Here is a 19,276-nt window from a genome sequence, read left to right on the forward strand (position 1 = left end):
TACGAAAGAAAGACTTTTAAAGAAGGAAAAAAAATGGATTTTGTTTTGTTTTGATTTTTTAATTTTTGGGAAAAATACTTCAAAATAAAGGAAACCCATATTTTGGATTTTGATTTTCGGATTTTTTTTAATTTTTTTTTCCGTATGAAATACTTCAGAAAGAAGGAAACTACTTTTTTTGAGTTTTAAAAAACTTTTTTTTTTTTAAATTTTCTAAGGAAAGATTTCTAAATAAGGAACTAAAGAGAAATGTTTTTAGATTTTTTGAAAATTGGGGTCGGAACCTATGAGGTTTGCCTACGTATCTCACATCCGGTGAGAACCAGACCCGTGTAGTTCGGTCAATTTTAATATAATTGGAAAAAACATGATACATTTTCCTTTCCTCTTTTTCTTTTCAAAAAATTTTGGCAGAGTTTCGAGGCATTTTCAAATAACGAGATTTTCAGAACTGGGTGAATTCTCTATCCTACCTCACTCTTTGTTTTTCTCTTGATTTTCTTTTTCTAGCTGGTCAACATGAAGCCGAAATAAATTAATATTCATATAGCACGTAGGATAAATCAAGATCTTTATTTTTGGGTACACCTGTCCTAGACGGACCCAACCCCTATTTTGAGTCCCCAAGGTCAAATGCACGTGATGCAATAAACGTTCCTACTAGGGAACCGACATGAGGTTATGTTATTCTAAGTTTAAACCTGGGGTTGTGTCCTAGGCCTGGCTTACCCGAGCGTACAAACTCGAGTTGAGGAGGGGGCAACGTACCGGGAGCATGAAAGTCTGCCCGGCCTTATTGCTCGCCCGGCCCCGTTCTATTTGGTATAACTCTAACAGAAAAGTGGGTCACGCGAATGTGAGCACCGTTTTTTAGAAGACTCAGAAGAGAGGCGTAAGAAGACATTTAAATACATTTCAGGTAATATCAAAGCGATAAATGGCAATTAGCACATTAAGTCCACAAAATATAGTAATATCGACAATAAAGCCAAATAAGAAATCACATTAATAAGCTCGAATTCTTGAACCCTGAACCGGAAGTTCTGGGTTAGCTTCCCCAGCAGAGTCGCCAGAGCTGTCACACCTCCTTTTTTACCACCCGAGGGGGAATATAAGGGAGTTTTTCCAATTAAAGTGACATTATTCGAAATGAGAATATTTTATTTAATTTTTCAGAGTCGCCACTTGGAATAGTTTATTATAGTGTCCCAAGTTACCAGTTTATTTTTAAATCCCAAATCGAGGAAATTTTCGACTTTATTTAAAAGTCTACGAACCAAAAATTCTAGATAAGGAATTTTGTTAACCCGGGAGAATGTGTTAGGCATTCCCGGGTTCCGTGGTTCTAGCATGGTCGCTTAGTGATTTATACTTGGCTTAAATTGTTTAACTACTTATTTTAGGACCTATGTGCATTTATCCCTTTAACCGCTTTTAGTTGCTTGATTATTCATAATTTTGAAATTATCTTAAAAGGAGTCACGCATACGTGTACTCATTTCATTTGGCACGTCAAGAATCATGTCACGCGTACGTGTCCACAACTAATCACGCTTTATTAATATTAAGAAAGTTTGGTCGAAATTGCGCGAACGCATGCCTCGATTTATTTTTTTAGAAAAAGAATTATAATTATGCTACGCGAACGTATACATAATCACGATAATAGATTAAGTCGCGCCTAAAGCAACCTACGAATGTTCAAAATTGTTTAATACCTAAGTTATAATATTAATGTGAGGGCCATAAGTGATTCAATTGTAGATGGCACACCTTAATTTATTTTAAAAGAATTATACTTAATTAAAGCAATCTATGGATATTCTTATTTAAAATTAATTTGAACTTAATATAAAGCTATATACCCGTTAGATTATTTGGTCAGGGCCAAGCCCACATTGAAGCTGCATCGGAAAGATAAATAAAAAGGAAAGCAAAATTTCACAACTAGTAAATTACAGAAAAGTTAAGTAACGTCACACTAATAAGACAATGGCATTTGCAAACAAACAAAAAAAGCAATGCCGGAGCATGAAGTGACAGAAGAAATCACTGGGAAAAGTGGGACGATGAGATGCCAAATTTATGCCACTTCGATTGTATTTGTGTAAAAAAATTCATTAAATATGTACAAATATTAAATCTAGAATCCGGTTATTAAATATGTACAAATATTAAATCTAGAATCCGGTTATTAACAGGTAAGTTCTCCTGAAGCCATAAAGTTAAAATTTGGCTCCGCCTCTGTGTATACAAAGTCTCTGAAACGAGTTTCTATCTCACAGCCCTATATATTTTCTCTTGACAAGACTGAAAGATAAGTGTTACTTATATCTTAGCTAAAGCACAAACAGTCGATTAGCATTTTTTACCCATAACACACGTAATTATGAAACCAAGACATCATTTTAACTAAACAAGATCTGAAAGATAGTAATTTGTCAAATGCCCAATAAACTAAGCTAGGAATATATGAAATTAATCACTTAAAACACCTTTTTTTAACCAAATAAATTAATTAAACCACATGTTTCCAAGTAAAAGCAATGAGTATATATAAACATGATTCATTTAACATATATTCCCAACACAATTTTTTCGATAAAAACAGTAAACATGGATCTATCCGTGCATACAAGTTCGAAGATCCAAATAGAATCTTGATCAGAGGCAGAAATAGGAAATGAAAATGGGATCTATAAAATCCCTAAAAAAAGCTAATATATTGAAATAAATCTCGTGTTTTAATTAATTGTACAATAAACAAAGAATGCTTTAACAGAAAGACAAATCAACAGCTCCATAAAACAAATCTGGGAATAAAAAGATAGCAAATTGAGCTCACCCGATTTTGAATCACTGGTTCAAGAGTGACGGAAGAAAGTTGAGGAGAAGGATGAGGGACTGGGTGTTGCGCCTATAAATTCTGCTTAGCATTTCAGTTATCTTTCGTGGTGAAATTCGAGCACAAAAGAGTGAAGTTGATTTCAGTTTTAGGGCTTTTTCTACGAAGTCTGAGTTTTGAGATAAATATTGAACGTAGACAATCTTTGCAAAATAATCAGTCAAAATCATCTGGGCATTACATCTTTTGCCAACGAAAATGGCTTCCTGCGTCGGAGAGGGGATAAGGGGTTTTTTGGCCTTTTTTTGGGGGGGGGGGTCTAGCTCTCTTAGGTTTTTTTTTTTTTTGGCAGACCGCTAGGCAAATGCCTAGGGCTAGTTTTTTATATTAAAAACTTAAAAATCAAAATACAATGTCATGGTATCCTACCAAATGAAAGGAATAAAATTTGAACTTTAACAAATAGCGTATTATCAAAATTATGCATTTGTATTCTTGATTTTGCCCAACTTTCTTGATGATGTATGCTTGTGCCAACCCTCCTGATCCACCGGATGTTTGTCCTATTGAGTGCACCTTGAGCTTTACCTTCCAAAGTTTGATGTTAAATAAACTGTCCATCCCACCGAGATATGGTCTTCTTTGAGCAAATTCTTCAGTAAACTCTCCTAAGAGTGTTGTTAGTTTAGCCTATTCTTCTTTGACGAACCGGCATCCTCTGATCTGCGATATCCCATAAACGCTGCATTCGTGCAAGTATGGCCACATTTCTTCACTGTGATAATACATGCACGACCAAAATAGCAAATTCCAATTCCTTGTCCAGTATGCGTCTCATTTCCAGCTTTCAATTCCTTGTGAAAACAGGTTTGTATCCCTGTTGTAATTTAAAATTGTCGTACCAATAAGGCACGCCCCAGCTGCTTCTGTTTTGAATGCTGCCATAAGCATTCCCAATAAAACATGTCCCAACTTTTTGTTGTCAAGACCCAATGCGCATGCTTTCCTGCTTCTCGCCTCTTGCGCAAACCATGGGTGCATCTTCAGCATCGAGATGAACAATTCATTGTCCGCCCATGATGCAGCGTGCAATAAACAATGTCAAGAACCTCGTGCGCGTGCTTTCTTGCCGGACAGCTTTCCAACCCATGCGCATGTTTTCTTGCTGAATGTCTTTCTCGCCTCTTGCGCAAACCATGGGTGCATCTTCAGCATTGAGAGGAACAATTCATTGTCCGCCCATGATGCAGCGTATAAACAATGTCAAGAACCCCGTGCGCGTGCTTTCTTACTGGACAGCTTTCCAACCCATGCGCATGCCATGCGTGCATCTCCAGCTTCGATAGAATCAATTCCAGTGTACATAATTTCATGGACACGCTCTACCATTTCTCGAATTTAGCTAAAGTATTGCATGCTCAAGTATCAAAAGCGTCCATGTCCAGCATGCTCTACCTTCTAGAGTGCCCTTCTATGTGAGATCATGTTTTCCTCCCTTTTTGTAGTTTAATCCCAAATTCACGTCCCAACTGCTCTATTTGTGGTATTTGCAACCCTCGAGCCTTGTGCTTTGTTGTTCCCTTCCCAGACCAGTAGACATGCTTCACGTTTTTCAGAAAAAACAATGTGCTTACATGAAAAAATATCTTGCATCCCTCTATGCCAATTCCCTAGCGTGCTTTTGCAGATTTCAATAAAATTATCTGTTACTGAGCATAATATCTCTTGCCCATCTTTTACTGAAGTGATTTTGTTCTTTAAAATAGCGATGTTATATCTGCGCGCTAAAGATACCCTCCTCCCTTAGGATTTGAAAATATTTGTCGTTCAAGTTGACAATCCTCCTGCTATTCCTTTTCTCTTTGCTTCTTATCTCCTGTCCACCTTCACCCTTAGACTTGGACATTGCATCTTATCTTCATACCCAACCTCCTTCCCTTTTCATCTAGATGCCAGAAATGTTGACATTCTATTTCACCATAATCTAAAGCGTAATTAGCCAAATGATCAGCCAACTTGTTGCCCTCCCTATGAATATGAGTAACTGTGTAATTGCCCCCATTCATTAGTTGCATCATTTCCTCTACCTGCTCAGATATGATCCATGGTGGTTTCCATATCCCATCCATTATCTTTTTTAATACCATTGAGTCAGTTTGAAGTCATACATGAGAGTATTGTTGAAATCTGCAGAACTATGGCTGAGGAAACTAAAAATCCAGGCAGAGATATTCCAATTGGACTAATTGGTTCTATGGTGATCACAACTTTTTTGTACTGTTTACTAGCCATTACTTTGTGCCTCATGCAACCATATCAGAATATTGATATTCATGCTCCATTTTCTATGGCATTTAAATCTGTGGGATGGAACTGGGCACAATATATTGTGGCTGCAGGGGCATTGAAGGGAATGACATCAGTTTTGCTAGTTGGTGTTGTTGGTCAAGCTAGATATTTAACTCATATTTCAAGAACTCACATGATGCCTCCATGGTTTTCTCAAGTAAATGACAAGACAGGTACATTGAGGCGAATCTAGAATTCAAATTTGAATCGGTTCGGCTTTATGTTCTCATTATTGAATCCGATGCACTTCTGCCATTATGGGTTTAGATTTTAATATTTGTTGAAATTTAGTGATTTTTTTGGATCCGTCCCTACAGGTACACCAGTCAATGCTACGGCCGTCATGTCTTGTGCTACTGCAATCATTGCCTTATTTACGAAACTCGATATTCTCTCCAATCTCCTTTCAATCTCCACCCTCTTCATTTTCATGCTTGTGGCGCTTGCTCTCCTGGTTCGACGTTACTATGTGAGCGGAGAAACTACAATAGCAAATCGCAACAAGCTTATCGCGTTTCTTTTGATTAGTCTCGGATCCTCCATTGCTAGAGCTACTTATTGGGGACTAAGTAAACATGGATGGATTGGATACTGCATTACTTTGCCAATTTGGTTATTAGCAACAATTGGACTTGGGTATTTTGTACCTCATGCTCGTAATCCAAAGCTTTGGGGTGTCCCACTTGTACCATGGTTGCCATCAGCCTCTATAGCTATTAACATTTTCCTTTTAGGGTCAATTGATAAGAAATCGTTCATAAGGTTTGGTGCATGGACTGGATTTCTATTGGTATATTACTTATTTTTTGGACTTCATGCTTCCTATGACACCGCAAAAGAATTTGAAAGGGGCAGAGGGTGGAAGAATATTGAAGAGGGAAGCAATGGTGTATATAGCAAAGATGCTCCTATTGCTTCTGGTAAAGAAATGGTCTCTAAATAGTAAGGTTTCAAGTTAGTTTCTGTGCTCCAATCTGATCAAGAAGGTGTTGGCTACTTGGTTTGTAGCATGAAGAATTTTAATGTCTTAGGCACAAATATTTGAAGGGATTAGTCTTCTTTCTTAATGTTTATGATCATACTTGATTTGTGTGGATAACAAAATGTTTTCACTGTGTATGACATGATATTCGCCATATTTGTTGCCCCTAAATCAGGCAAGATGGTCTGTATATATAAATTAAACTCTCATTAATTAGTGTTAAGAAGAAAAGAATAATTAAATTAGATTTTAGATTTTTTATCTCGCCCAACTATGCTTTATAAAAAGGACTAAGCGGTCGTTGCAAATATAATCCGGTTTACAAGTCCAGAGTCGAATCCCACAGAGAAGTAAGGTTTAGCTACAACTGTTCAATATTGCTAAGAAGACAAGCTCGAATAATTCCTATGTTATAAATATTAAGATTCTTGTTTCTAATTAACTAACAAATTAAATTAGTAGATTAACAACTAGGGATACTAAGGGTTGAAGACAAGATTAAGGAGGTCTAGAGTTATGATTTTCCCTATTGTCGGAATCCTTTCCGCTACGTTTTTTATAAATTTGCCTAAGTCTTCTCTACCGATCATGAGCACTCTGACTGTCGTCACTCTCTTTCGAGTAATTACCACAATTTACTAGACATATTCTCCTGAATTACGCTAGCTGGCATTAAGTACGGCTCACTCGGATCGCACCAAGGTTTTGTTATCCCTAATCCCACATTTAACCCCTCTGTATTGATCCCTCATATACGTTAGGAGTGATGTTGTTCAACAACTACCTAAATATGTACTCTCTCCCGAGTAATACATACTAAATAGGCACAGCTAATTGAGGGCCCTTCAATCAACCACATGAATAACGTAGTTGAACAAATAGAGAAAATACTACGACAAATCTATATTAACGAAACAGGAAAATCATCCTCCAATAGGTTCCATCAAAACCCTAGATAACAAATTAGCTATTCATAATAGTATACATAACTACAATACTAGAATTCATAACCAATAATAGAAATATGAAGAAGGAATTAAAAAATTCGTAGAAGAATTCTCCGCCTTGCTCCTAGTGTGTTTTTGCCACCGTAGGTCTCAAGTGTGTCCAAACTCGATCTCCTCTTCTTCGTCTCTCTAAAATCCTTCAAAACTGATGTTTTTAGGTCTATTTATATGTTTAGGACAAAACCTAAACGTGTAGGTCAAGTCCTAATCAAGACGGGAAACAAATAAAATGTTCAAAACTCGTACTGGACCTGACCTTAGGCTGGCGTCGCTTGGCTAACGCCAGCCTCAGCCTGGCTTTAAGATGGTGTCGCCAGGCTAACGCCTGGCTAAGCCTGGCTTTAAGCTGGCGTCGCCAGGCTAATGCCTGGTTGGGCTTGGCTTTAAGCTGGCCTCGCCAGGCTAAAGCCTGGTTGAGCTGGCTTTTGCTTGGCTTCTCCTTTTCACCGTTCTCGAGCGCACTTTCGACATTAAGCATCCCTTTAGCTCTATTTTCATCTCCAATTCACCTACACATAAAATAGACTCAATTACGCGCAAATAAAGTGTAATTTATCATTAAAGCATGTATAATGCAAGGTAAATAATGTATGAAACTATGGAATTATAGCCACACATCAATACCCCACACTTAAACATTGCTCGTTCTCGAGCAATCATACTACACTTATAGACACGACCTTTTAAGCAATTCTTTTAACTCGTCACACCAAGAATATTTAAAAAAAACTAAGCACAAAGGGTGTAACATCTCCACCTCAAGATTTGGCTTGCAAGTACCATGCATTATTCACAATTCACTCACTTACTCTAACATGGAGGTCAATGACATTACCTTTCTATCATGAATCACGTGCCTTTACAATACAAAAGAGAGTAGTTTCACACATAAAATAAAATTTAAAAACAATTAAGAACTCAAGATAGAAAGAATTTACTCCTTCTCAGAAATAACATTCACATGCCACAAAAGATGCACCATAGGCTTGCCCGTAGTGTACTACTCTACTAATCGAGCTCATTCAGTCTAGGATCAAGTAGGACTTTATTTGGTTGTATGTGGGCTACGGGTCGGGTAGGATACATTTGGATATAAGAGTGAATACACCTCCCTAAGCACTTTAATACATATACTTTAACATTCAAGCTCATACTTATGTCAAACCAAAACTCCACCTTCACTTAAATTTATATTACCACATACTTCTTTAAGCATAATTACATCAAAAGCCACCACCATAAGGAATATTCTTTACAACAATACAACTATATATTTTTTCTTTCTTTATCAATTCAAGTGGCTTTTATTTTTTAACACAGTACACCTTTCTCCTTATTTCATTAGTTCCACTCAAAAGTCAAACCAACCACCTCACACTTTAACTTTTACATAAATCATCACAATTCAAGTGCTCATGAGAGGTGAACAGGTTCAAATAGATGGTTAATTCAAACAAAGATGTAAGGCTTGTAATGTGGTTGCCAAAGAAGCAGGATTACAGGCTCAAAGGGGTTAACTGCGTTACATAACAATTAGGCGAGTAAAATATACATATTTGGCTCAACAAAGAAACGCTTATATCACTTCCAAGACTGAACAAAACTATTATTTCGCTTTGCAAACACGCGGGGCAAATTCTAGACATCAAATGCAATGCACAGAATAACACAAAATCTTACACACACATGACACATAACTCACTCAGGGTTGGTTTTATCACGACACTCTAGTCAAAACGATTAAGCAAATATAAGAATCTACGATTTAAGGTACTTATACAAGAGTCAAAAATTGAGCCTAAGTGTCACAACCAGAGTACTCACTATTCTCAAAGCCTAACAAAGTCAAGAGATATTACTTCAATTCAATTCATCTTACAGTGGCTCCTACTCCCAAAAAAAAAATTAACTACACCCGGTTCAAACAAAACCCTTGGAAAAGAACCGCGACACAAAGAAAATCAAGGGGGAATTACTACACTACCTATAAAGAAAATCTTTTTTTTTAGATTTAAATCCCTCAAGAAAAAGAAAAAAATAATTAATTAAACTAACACAACTAAAATAGCATAGAAAGTCACCCAGACAATCTCCTCACCCCACACTTAAAATTGTGCATTGTCCCCAATGCACACCATAACTAATAAGAAGGTAAAAGAAACTCCATGGTAGGCCAAATGTCGAAGCACTAGCAGCTTATGGGTACTCAAACTTCTACCAAGCTTGGTCCTTCGTGTGGGTACCTCACACTTAGTTCCAACCATTTGGTTTGTTGTTGCATCTTTCCAATACCTTTGCTTTCCATGCTCCTAGAAAATAAAAAATCGACACTACCAAAATAATACAATTAAAAAAATCTATAATAAAAACAAAATAGAATAAAATAAAAGAAAGCAGTAAAACTGGGTTGACTCCCAACAAGCGCTTGATTTAACGTCGCGGCACGGCGCGAATCACTTTCTGCCTCCACTTTGAACTTATGAATTGGACCCCAAGTTTTGATTCTGCTCTATGATCATGCTCCTGGGATGGTAGAACGAATCTGACTGGCCCAATAAAATAATGTAGTATACTGCACTTCTTGGCCTTTAGATGAAGTGTGTACTCCCGACTTTCTAGCAAGAAGAATTCCAGAATGTAGGCACCTTGTTCCTCATTCCTTGGCTCCTCAAGTGGCTCGGATGACTCTATTTTCGTATCATCATCTAGACAAAATGCGGAAAAGTGGTTGGAGTGTGGACCAATGCGTTCAACTACATGAACATTGGGACTGTCTACATCCTTAACACTAATGACACTAGAGTCAACTAAATACATATCCTCACTATCTTTGGTTGACTCTAGTATCTCTTCTACAACATCGACATCCTCAAAATCTAGTTCGATTGATTGTTGGTGTTCTACTCTGGTCTTCTCCACTAGCACCTCAATTTCTGTATCTAATTCACGCTCTTCTTGGATACTATTCACAATATTGGCTTGTTGAGCATTAAAATCTTCAACCAGTTGACTCACTTGAACTTTCAAGTTGTGAATAGTTTCCTCTTGCCTTTCTATCTACCGTTGTATTTTACTATTTTGTTCCACAAGGCAACTGTAACATATCAATGGTCAGCTTTAACATATCCTTGATCTTCTTCAGGTCAGCTTCCCTGGGTTCTTTGTTCCTATTAGCTTCACAAGAAAAAGTAAAACCATTATAATAAGGGGTTGAGGGAAGATAAGACATATAATCACAACTATGAAAGTGCAATATTGACCATCAGACATATCACACACATAAGATTGAGTTGGTACACATAACTCGCTCTCGAGAATATTTTGATAATTTGCAATGGGTGATTTCCTCCACAATATACATAAGGAGGATCAAAGGTAGAATTACCAATATTAAAACTCTCATAATTCCAAGATGCCATGTCTCTCGGATAAAAAAAAATTAAAAAAATAATCAAATACAAGAAAACAAAAAAAGGTTCAAACTTGCAACCTAGAAATATGTACACCTATAGCTACATCGTTAGTTCCCCGACAACGGCGCCAAAATTTGATCACACCCAACTATGCCTTATAAAAAGGACTAAGCGGTCGTTGCAAATATAATCTAGTTTACAAGTCCGGAGTCGAATTTCACTGAGAAGTAAGGCTTAGCTACAACTGTTCAATATTGCTAAGAAGACAAGCTCGAATAATTCATATGTTATAAATATTAAGATTCTTATATCTAATTAACTAACAGATTAAATTAGTAGATTAACAACTACGGATACTAAGGCTTGGAGACAAGATTAAGCAGGTCTAGAGTTATGATTTCCCCTATTGTCGGAATCCTTTTCGCTGCATTTTTTTATAAATTTGCCTAAGTCTTCTCTACCAATCATGAGCACTCTCACTGTCGTAACTCTCTCCCGAGTAATTACCACAATTTACTAGACATATTCTCCCGAATTACGCTAGTTGGCATTAAGTACGGCTCACTCGGGTCGCACCAAGGTTTCGTTATCCCTAATCCCACCTTTAAACCCCCCGTATTGATCCCTTATATACATTAAGAGTGATATTATTCAATAATTTCCTAAATATGCACTCTCTCCCGAGTAATACACACTAAATATGAAACATTATTTATACCCACAACTTATGAAAAATATCAAAACCACCCCAAGTTGATTATCCTACTTGAAATAAATAATCAAAATGCTATTGTTTAATTGTTATCATATTCTGCTTTACTGCAATACACAGAAGTGCAAAATCAATATCACATTTTTCAATTCTACTAACATACAGAAAAGGTGCAAAATCAGGCATAGCCACATATTTCTCATAACCATTGTTTAGGCAAAAGACTTTAAACTCTTTTGTCAAACTAATTATTGATAATAAAGAAGGTAAATCTTAGCCAAACACAATTAATTTCAGATCTAAGCATATAAAGTGCGAAATAACGAAGAGTAGGAATGTATAAGGTTTATTATTGTAATAATCGTACATCAAACATGAGATATGAACTTACATCCAGGGCAGAGATGCATCATAAACAAGGGAGCAAAGAAGGGGAAGAGAAGTAACTGTTGATAAGCGAGAGATTCCTCTTGTTTCCTTTGTTGTGGTTGCTCTCCTCCCAAAGAATCCCCCCTTTCTCTGATCTCTCTCTGCCCATATATATAGTTCATTTCCCTTTTTATCCAATGGTCTTTGACCGGCGTGCTTTCTTACGACTGTCCCTTTCGTCATTGCTCGAACACAGTGCTTGTTCTATGATGTACGCTTTTCGACGATTTGACCCCGACGATGGCTGAGGTACTCTTTGCTATCTGTCACGACCCAAATTTCATTACAGGTTGTGATGGCGCCCAACACCGTTGTCAGGCAAGCCAACCCAAAAATTTTAGTGAGTTCTCATTTTACTTTACCAAAATAATTCCAGCATTTTCTTAATTTGAATTTAAAATAAGTGATAATTAGCAACGTAAAATTATAGGTATGCAACCCAAAAGAATAGTCTACCAATGTGTGTGCCAAGACCTAGTATTACAAGTATATGGGCATCTAATAGAATATACAAAAGAATAAATCCATCCTACTGTCTGAAATAGAATAGACAGTCCAAAAACAAAGAGAGACATCATCATGCTGTTGAACGGCATAGGAAGGGAGCAACTCACTGTGGAATCTCGGCCTACTATCAAGAATGCGCACCAGACTGGTAGCCAGATGTACCTGCCTCAGATCCTGCACAATAAAGTACAGAAGCATAGTATGAGTACATAAACAATATGTACCGAGCAAGTATCCAGTCTAACCTCGAAGAAGTAGTGACGAGGGGTCGACTTGACACTCACTAATATCAATACCAATAGTGATTAAAGATTACACTAAGCATGGATAACATGTACATAATAACAAGATCAAAGTTTACAGAGAATAGTATATCAGTTTCAGTCATGTCTTATAATAATTGCACTTCAAGGCATTTAACAAAGTAAGTCATGAATGAGATTTCACATAAATATCATGCGCACATAATGCTGAGGTCGTACGGCCCAGTCCAACATAAAAGAAACTGTGCACTGCCAGATGGTCAAATGCCACGAACCATAGATGCATCTATTTCTACCGAGACGATCGGCCCGATCCACAAATATCAATTATCACCAAGAAAGCACATAAAGGCGCATTCATAGTCAAATAAATTCATACAAGTCCTCAAGTAAGTGCATACGTACATATATATTTATTTTCAATCCCTAACACATCCTAAGTGATCTCATTAGCATGAAAGGATATAAACATTTGCAAATATGGCATGATACGGGTCCTAAACTACCCCGACAATTAACATAATAGTAGCTACGCATGGACTCTTGTCACCTCGTGCGTATGTAGCCCCCACAATTAGGAGTACATAATCAGTTAACTCACCTATGTGGACAATTCCCTCTTACAAGGTTAGAAAGGAGACTCACCTCGTTCCAAAGCTTACTTCTAATATCAAGAACGTGCTCAAACCCTTAATTTGGAGCTGAACAATCCAAAACTAATTAAACGAGGTAGGAACTAGTAAATACAAGCTCAAGAGTTCGCATTCTAACTATTAAAGTAATTTCCCAACCTTAAACACAAGTTTTCTAAAATCCATCCCCGAGCCCACGTGCCCGGATTCCGGAAATTTTTGAAGAAAGTTGTTCTCTACAATCTAAGGATCAAGAATATATGATTTCTACTTTATTCCATAACATATTTCGTGGTTAAATCTTATTTTTATCAAAACCCTAGGTTTTACTCTAATCCCATGATTTTTCACTAATCCTTATGTGTTAATCTACCCAAAACCCAAGTATTAAACTCACAATAAGTAGGGATAACGTACCTCTCAATGTTAGGTGGAAATCCCTTCTTTGGAAACTCCCAAATCGCCCAAACAATGAAGGAAATGTGTAAAAAATGACACATTCCCGTATTAAATGAAGGCACTGCCTTCAGCGATTTCCGGACCTGCGGTTAGGGGATCGCATCTGTGGTCCTGCTTCTGCGAGGGATAGCCCACATCTGCGGAGTTCACTGGGGCTGGCTGGGACCTTATGCAATCTGGGGGTCGCTCTTATGGTTCCGCTTCTGCGGTTCCTGGGCTCCTCCCCCTTGGCCGCACCTGCGAGAGCTCGACCGCTCCTGCGGTCTCGCAACTACAGCTGACCAACTGCAGGTGCGGTTATGACTGATGCCTGGAGCTTCAGCTCCTTCCAAAATTTTCCAACTTCACTCGAGCCTCGTCCGATTGACTCTCGGGGCCCCCAGGCCCCGCCGAACATACCAACAAGTTTGAAATCATAAAACTGACTCGCTCGAACCATCAGAACGCCCGAAACAACGCTAAATCTAAGAATCACCTCCTAAAACCAATTGAATCAAACTTATGAACTTCAAGTTCTTCAATTTACTTCCAATACGATGAAACACACGTATACTACTCGGATTGACACCAAATTTTGCGTGTAAGTCTTAAATGGCAATACAGAACTATTCCTAGTATTGGAACTCCGTTCGGACCTTGATAACACAAAAACCCACTCCGAACCAAATATTTAAGAACTTCAAAATTCTTTCACTATTAGGTACCAAAACGCTCCCGGGTCATCCAAAACCCGATCCGGACATACGCCCAAATTCGAAATCATCATATGAACCTGTTGGAATCATCAAATCTGGATTCTGAGGTCGTTTACTCAAAACATTGACCAAAGTCAAACTTGGCCTTTTAGGCCAACCTTAAGGAACCAAGTGTTCCGATTTCAACCCAAACTCTTTCAAATCCCGAACCAACTATTCCCGCAAGTCATAACTTAGTAAAAGCAAGTACATGAAGTCTTATCTAGGGGAACGGTGTTCTAAAAAGAAAAATGACCAGTCGGGTCATTACACTATCTCGCCCCTTGGGCGTGATTACGGTTGGTCGACCCTTTATCATTCCTCTTGGGGACGACCACTATGGTCAGATTTTGACCCATACAACTAGTCCCTCCGTCTGTCAAGGTCGCCTCTTAGTGGGCTCAATGGGTGGACTCTGTCGATTCAAAAGTTAGGAGAAATCTGAATGTTTACGCCTTAGGCAAGGCCTTTAGGTCGAGGCGATAGCGTGACGCTTCAATGATACCATTGAATGTTACGTTCGTTCGGAGTTGAACCGTTGTATTGATTCAATGCATCATGAGTAGCCACTATCATTATGGTGCACGTTTCCCAGAAATCGTATCGTTTCTTGTGCCCTATCAGTATTGATTGGCGGCTCTTGGGTTTCCCGCTCAAGAGATTTATGTTCCTATAAATAGGGGAAAACACCATTCTATTGCCACACTTTTCGACTTATCAAAGGAGTTTTGCAAACCTTTACCTTTTTTAATACTTCAAACTTCTGAGTTCATTCTCCTGTCAGTTAGAAATTGACGCCACCATTTTCTCTCTCTCTCTTTCTCTTACTCATTTATTCCGATTAATCGAGACAAATGGCTGGTACTTCTTCCTACACTGACAGACCTGTCAAAGCTCTCATGCCGGAAAACGACGCATCTGTTCTCGAAGAAGGAGTGGAGGTGGAGGAAGATGAGGGGGTTCCAACAGCGGCTGAAATATTGCCCCATCCAAGGAAATTATGGAATGATTTTAACAGCCCCGCCGGAGAAGAGTCAGAACCTGCGTCATCTACCATGGATGAAGCGGCGATTGCGGTACTCAAGACCAAGTGAGGAATTCTGAATCATATTGAAATGATACCAGTGACGGGAACAGATATTGTACATCATCACTGCCCAGGGTACTACGCATTTGACGTGTACCCTTTTGTTGTTGGGTATACGCTTCCCCTCCCCTCCCTAGTGATAGACTTCTATCGCTTCTACGAGGTGTGCCTAGCTCAGCTTTCACCGTACGTGTACAAACTCTTTCTCATGCTGCTCAAGTACGTAGAGCTCACTGGTCGAGAGGTCACTTTGGGGCATATGCTTATTATTTTTGCTCCCTAACTTATTCAAGGCTCGATGATCCACATGCGTCACCGAGGAACAAAGAGTTTGGTGGTGAAGATGGACGACAAGTCTAATCATCATTTCTGGAGAGTTATTTCTTCGTACGGATCGAGCACCTTGTGGCGGACCCAACAGGGCTTCTCGAGATGTGGAACTTTGCTCGTAAGTTTTTTTGTTTAATTTATGACTCCCCTCGAGGCGGTGGCCAACTGTTTCTCTTTATGTGGTGTTGCTAATTCGTTTTCTGTGTTTGCAGCTGAGAGATTACCTCCCCCACCCCTGTTGATGACATCTACGAATGGGTTAATGCTATTCTTCACCATACAGCGGGGGTCTATGAGTGGGCGTCCTTCTATGAGAGATACGAGCATAAGCCTCTCACTGGTAAGTCGGCCCATTGTAGTTTCCTTGTTTTTTGTCTTGTAATTTGACCTCGGTATTTACATGGTCATTTTCCTCTTTTAACAAGGAGAGGGCGAAGGGCGAGGGCTTCTCCACTCGCATTCCATCAACCGGCGCCTCCTGCCTGGCCCACACCGAGGTCCGCTGCCCGGCCTACATCAAGAGTTGCTCAATTTACTCCTACGGCCAGGGCCGTGTGCATGGAAATTATTCCTCATGCTAAGACTCTGGCTCCTACTGCCCGTTCAACGAGTGAATCTTCCCATGCTGATGGCGGGAAGGGCCCATCGAAGAGATGGCGAGTAGAGTCTGAAGTGGCTTCTTCAGCCGCAGTACCTTCGGGGGGCGACCTTCCCTTGACAATGTCTGAAATTGGCGGTGATGCCAACCCGACCGCAAAGGAAAATAGGTGGCCAAGGTCAACTCGACGGTAGAGGCTTCGGCCGTTGTGAATGATCAATAGGCTATTACAACGGGAAGTCGGGGTCCCGAGGCTGCTGTTGCCATTTTGGGTAGGCCTTCATCATCCGGACCGAATTGAGCTTCTTCTTCGGCCACAGAGAGGGGAAAGGGTATCGTGGTCGACGACTACGAGTGTGACTCTAACCTCGATCCTGATGATGTCAGGATGTTCGAGGAGGGCTTTACCCGTACTGTAGTAAGAGCGGGAGGTCCCTCCAATATACTTGAGATTGTATTGGAGCTTAATCTTTTGCGGGACACAGAGGTCTTGGTATCATAGTTTGATCTTTTATGCTCTACCGTAGAGTGTAAGGCTCCTCGAGACGTCAGTGATGTCGAATTGATGCATGAAGTGGACGTTATGGGCCTGAGAGTAAGTTTCTCCTATTTGTTTCTTTTTTGTATTCCTTTTGTTTTTGGCGGCCTTGGCCTTTACCGTCTCTTTTATCTTTTTTTTTTTGGATTTTAGTCTTACATGCTGGAGATCGAAAGTGCTCGCAGGGCCGACACTTGGGCCAAGATTTTTCTGATGATGTTGGAAAAGTATCATCGCTACCACAACAAGTGTCGTGAGATGCATAGGCGGCTCAGGGCGAGCGCCGATAATCAATCTCTCGGAGAGGAGCTGGAGAAAAGGGATCAAGAGCTAATGCAGTCCATTCACAGGAACAGTGAGCTCGAGGAGCTACTTCATGTAAAGGACGAAGAACTCGAGTTGGGAAAGGGGGTCTCCGCAGAGTGTGAGCATCTTCAAGCAAAGGTGCTGTCATTGCAGTCCGAGCTCGATCAAAATATTGTCAGAGTTGAGGCTTTGAGTGTGGAATGGATGGAGAAATTAGCCGAGCTGGAGAGGAAAGTGTTCGAGTTGGAGAGCGCCGAGAGTGCTCGAGCATCGGCTTCAGTAAGGGCGGCGACATTGGAGGACACTATCTACATCCTTCAATCCGAGCAGGAATCCGAGAGTGCAATGGCCACGCTAAGGGAGGCGAGGCTTGAAGAGCGCATTGGTGAAATTGACCGGGAAACTTCAAACTTGGGAGATCGGGTCGCTGTTCTTGAGGCCGAAAAGGCACAATTATTGGCCCAAGTTGAATCTGCCTCTGCTGCTGTTCCTCGCCACTTGTACAAGCTCTAGATTCATGCCAAGGCCCAACGGGACATATACAAGAGTTTGTGGGAGGCGAGCAATATTTCTGAGGCCGCTTATGAAGGAGCTCGGACGAAGGCACGAGAGGCTCGTGTCAACTGCGGCTACGATCCTGCGACACCGGAGGCCGGCGAGGATGCTGATGCTGAGGAGTAATTTCTTGGAGATAATGATGGGGAGAATGGCGGTGATGACGCCGAGTGAAATGTTGTTGCCTTAGTCTATGTTTTTTTTGTTTTGCTTTGTTTTTTTTACATTGGGCCGGTTTTGGCCGTGTGTAAGGTGCGGCGTTGCGCAAGTATATAAATAAAAGGGTTGTTTCGTCGTTGTATGTCCTTTGTATTTATCTCCCTTCTCCTTGCTTTACATTTTTTGTTTTGGCATAGACCTTTGGATTTTTGTATGGCGAATCCCTGATTTCTTGTTTAGCGAAACCAATTTTAACCAAACCGAGTAGGGTCTTGTCGTGTAAGTCCGAATAGAGTTTCTTCGGATTTGCATATTTGGGCGAGATTTACTTTTGATTTGTCGCTTTAGGCAGAATCATCTTTGATTCAAACGAGGTTGAATTCGGATTCGTCGTTTTGGACGAAGTCAGTTTCGGCTTGAATCATTCTAGAGGGATTGAACTCAGTTGTTGATTTAGGCGAAGTTGACCTTTTCATATGTATTCGAGCGAGGTAGAACTTGGGACTTGGAGCGAAATCAATATCAGACTTATTTGAACAAGTTCGAGAAACAAAAAAAAGTTTTTGTTTGACGACGATCGATGGCCGCAAAGGCGTTATTTCGAGTAAAATCGAAATGTTAATCCATGTAATTCAAGCGAGGTCGAATTTTTCTTTTAGCGATGGCCCTTGGTTGTAGGGGTGTTATTTCGAGCTGAGGTTGAAATATTAATCCATTGTGATTCGAGCGAGGTTGAATTCTTCTTTTGACGATCACCCTTGGCCGTCGGGGTGTTTTTTCGAGCTAAGGTCAAAATATTAACCCGTTGTGATTTGAGCGAGGTCGAATTCTTCTTTTGGCGGTGGCCCTTGGCCGTAGGGGTGTTACTTCGAGCTAAGGTCGAACTATTAACCCGTTGTGATTCGAGCAAGGTCAAATTCTTCTTTTGGCAGTAGCCCTTGGTCGTAGGGGTGCTATTTCGAGCTAAGGTCGAAAGATTAACCCGTTGTTATTCGAGCGAAGTCGAATTCTTCTTTTGGCGGTGACCTTTGGCTGTAGGGGTGTTATTTAGTGCTAAGGTCAAAATATTAACCCATTGTGATTCGAGCGTGGTCAAATTCTTCTTTTGGCGGTGGCCCTTGGCCATAGAGGTGTTATTTTGAGCTAAGATCAAAATATTAACCCGTTGTTTCATTGTTAGATTTTGGAGAATCACAGGTCACCATATTGTCCGTGTATACGTCGGAGTGGATCCTGGCATACTCGATTTTGTTTTTTCTGGAGAATTTTGGGCATGCCCTGGGGGATTCCCAGTTTTGCTTAACTTCTGTGTTTTCTGAGTGAGTCCCAATTTGCTTAATTTTGCTTGCATTGGAGAATACAATGCATTTC

At 39.8% G+C, this 19,276-nt stretch overlaps 1 protein-coding gene across 1 annotated transcript; it reads left to right on the forward strand.

Moving 5' to 3' along the window:
- The first annotated feature begins 4,097 nt into the window (after positions 1-4,097).
- On the forward strand, positions 4,098-6,433 carry LOC107762775 (cationic amino acid transporter 1-like). The gene is made up of 2 exons (XM_016581157.2): positions 4,098-5,367; positions 5,512-6,433. The coding sequence occupies exons 1-2, from the start codon at positions 4,950-4,952 to the stop codon at positions 6,135-6,137; spliced, it is 1,044 nt and encodes a 347-aa protein (XP_016436643.2). The 5' UTR covers positions 4,098-4,949; the 3' UTR covers positions 6,138-6,433.
- The last annotated feature ends 12,843 nt before the right edge of the window (positions 6,434-19,276 follow it).

This window comes from Nicotiana tabacum, chromosome 20 (genome assembly GCF_000715075.1).
Source record: "Nicotiana tabacum cultivar K326 chromosome 20, ASM71507v2, whole genome shotgun sequence".
Lineage (NCBI taxonomy): Eukaryota > Viridiplantae > Streptophyta > Magnoliopsida > Solanales > Solanaceae > Nicotiana > Nicotiana tabacum.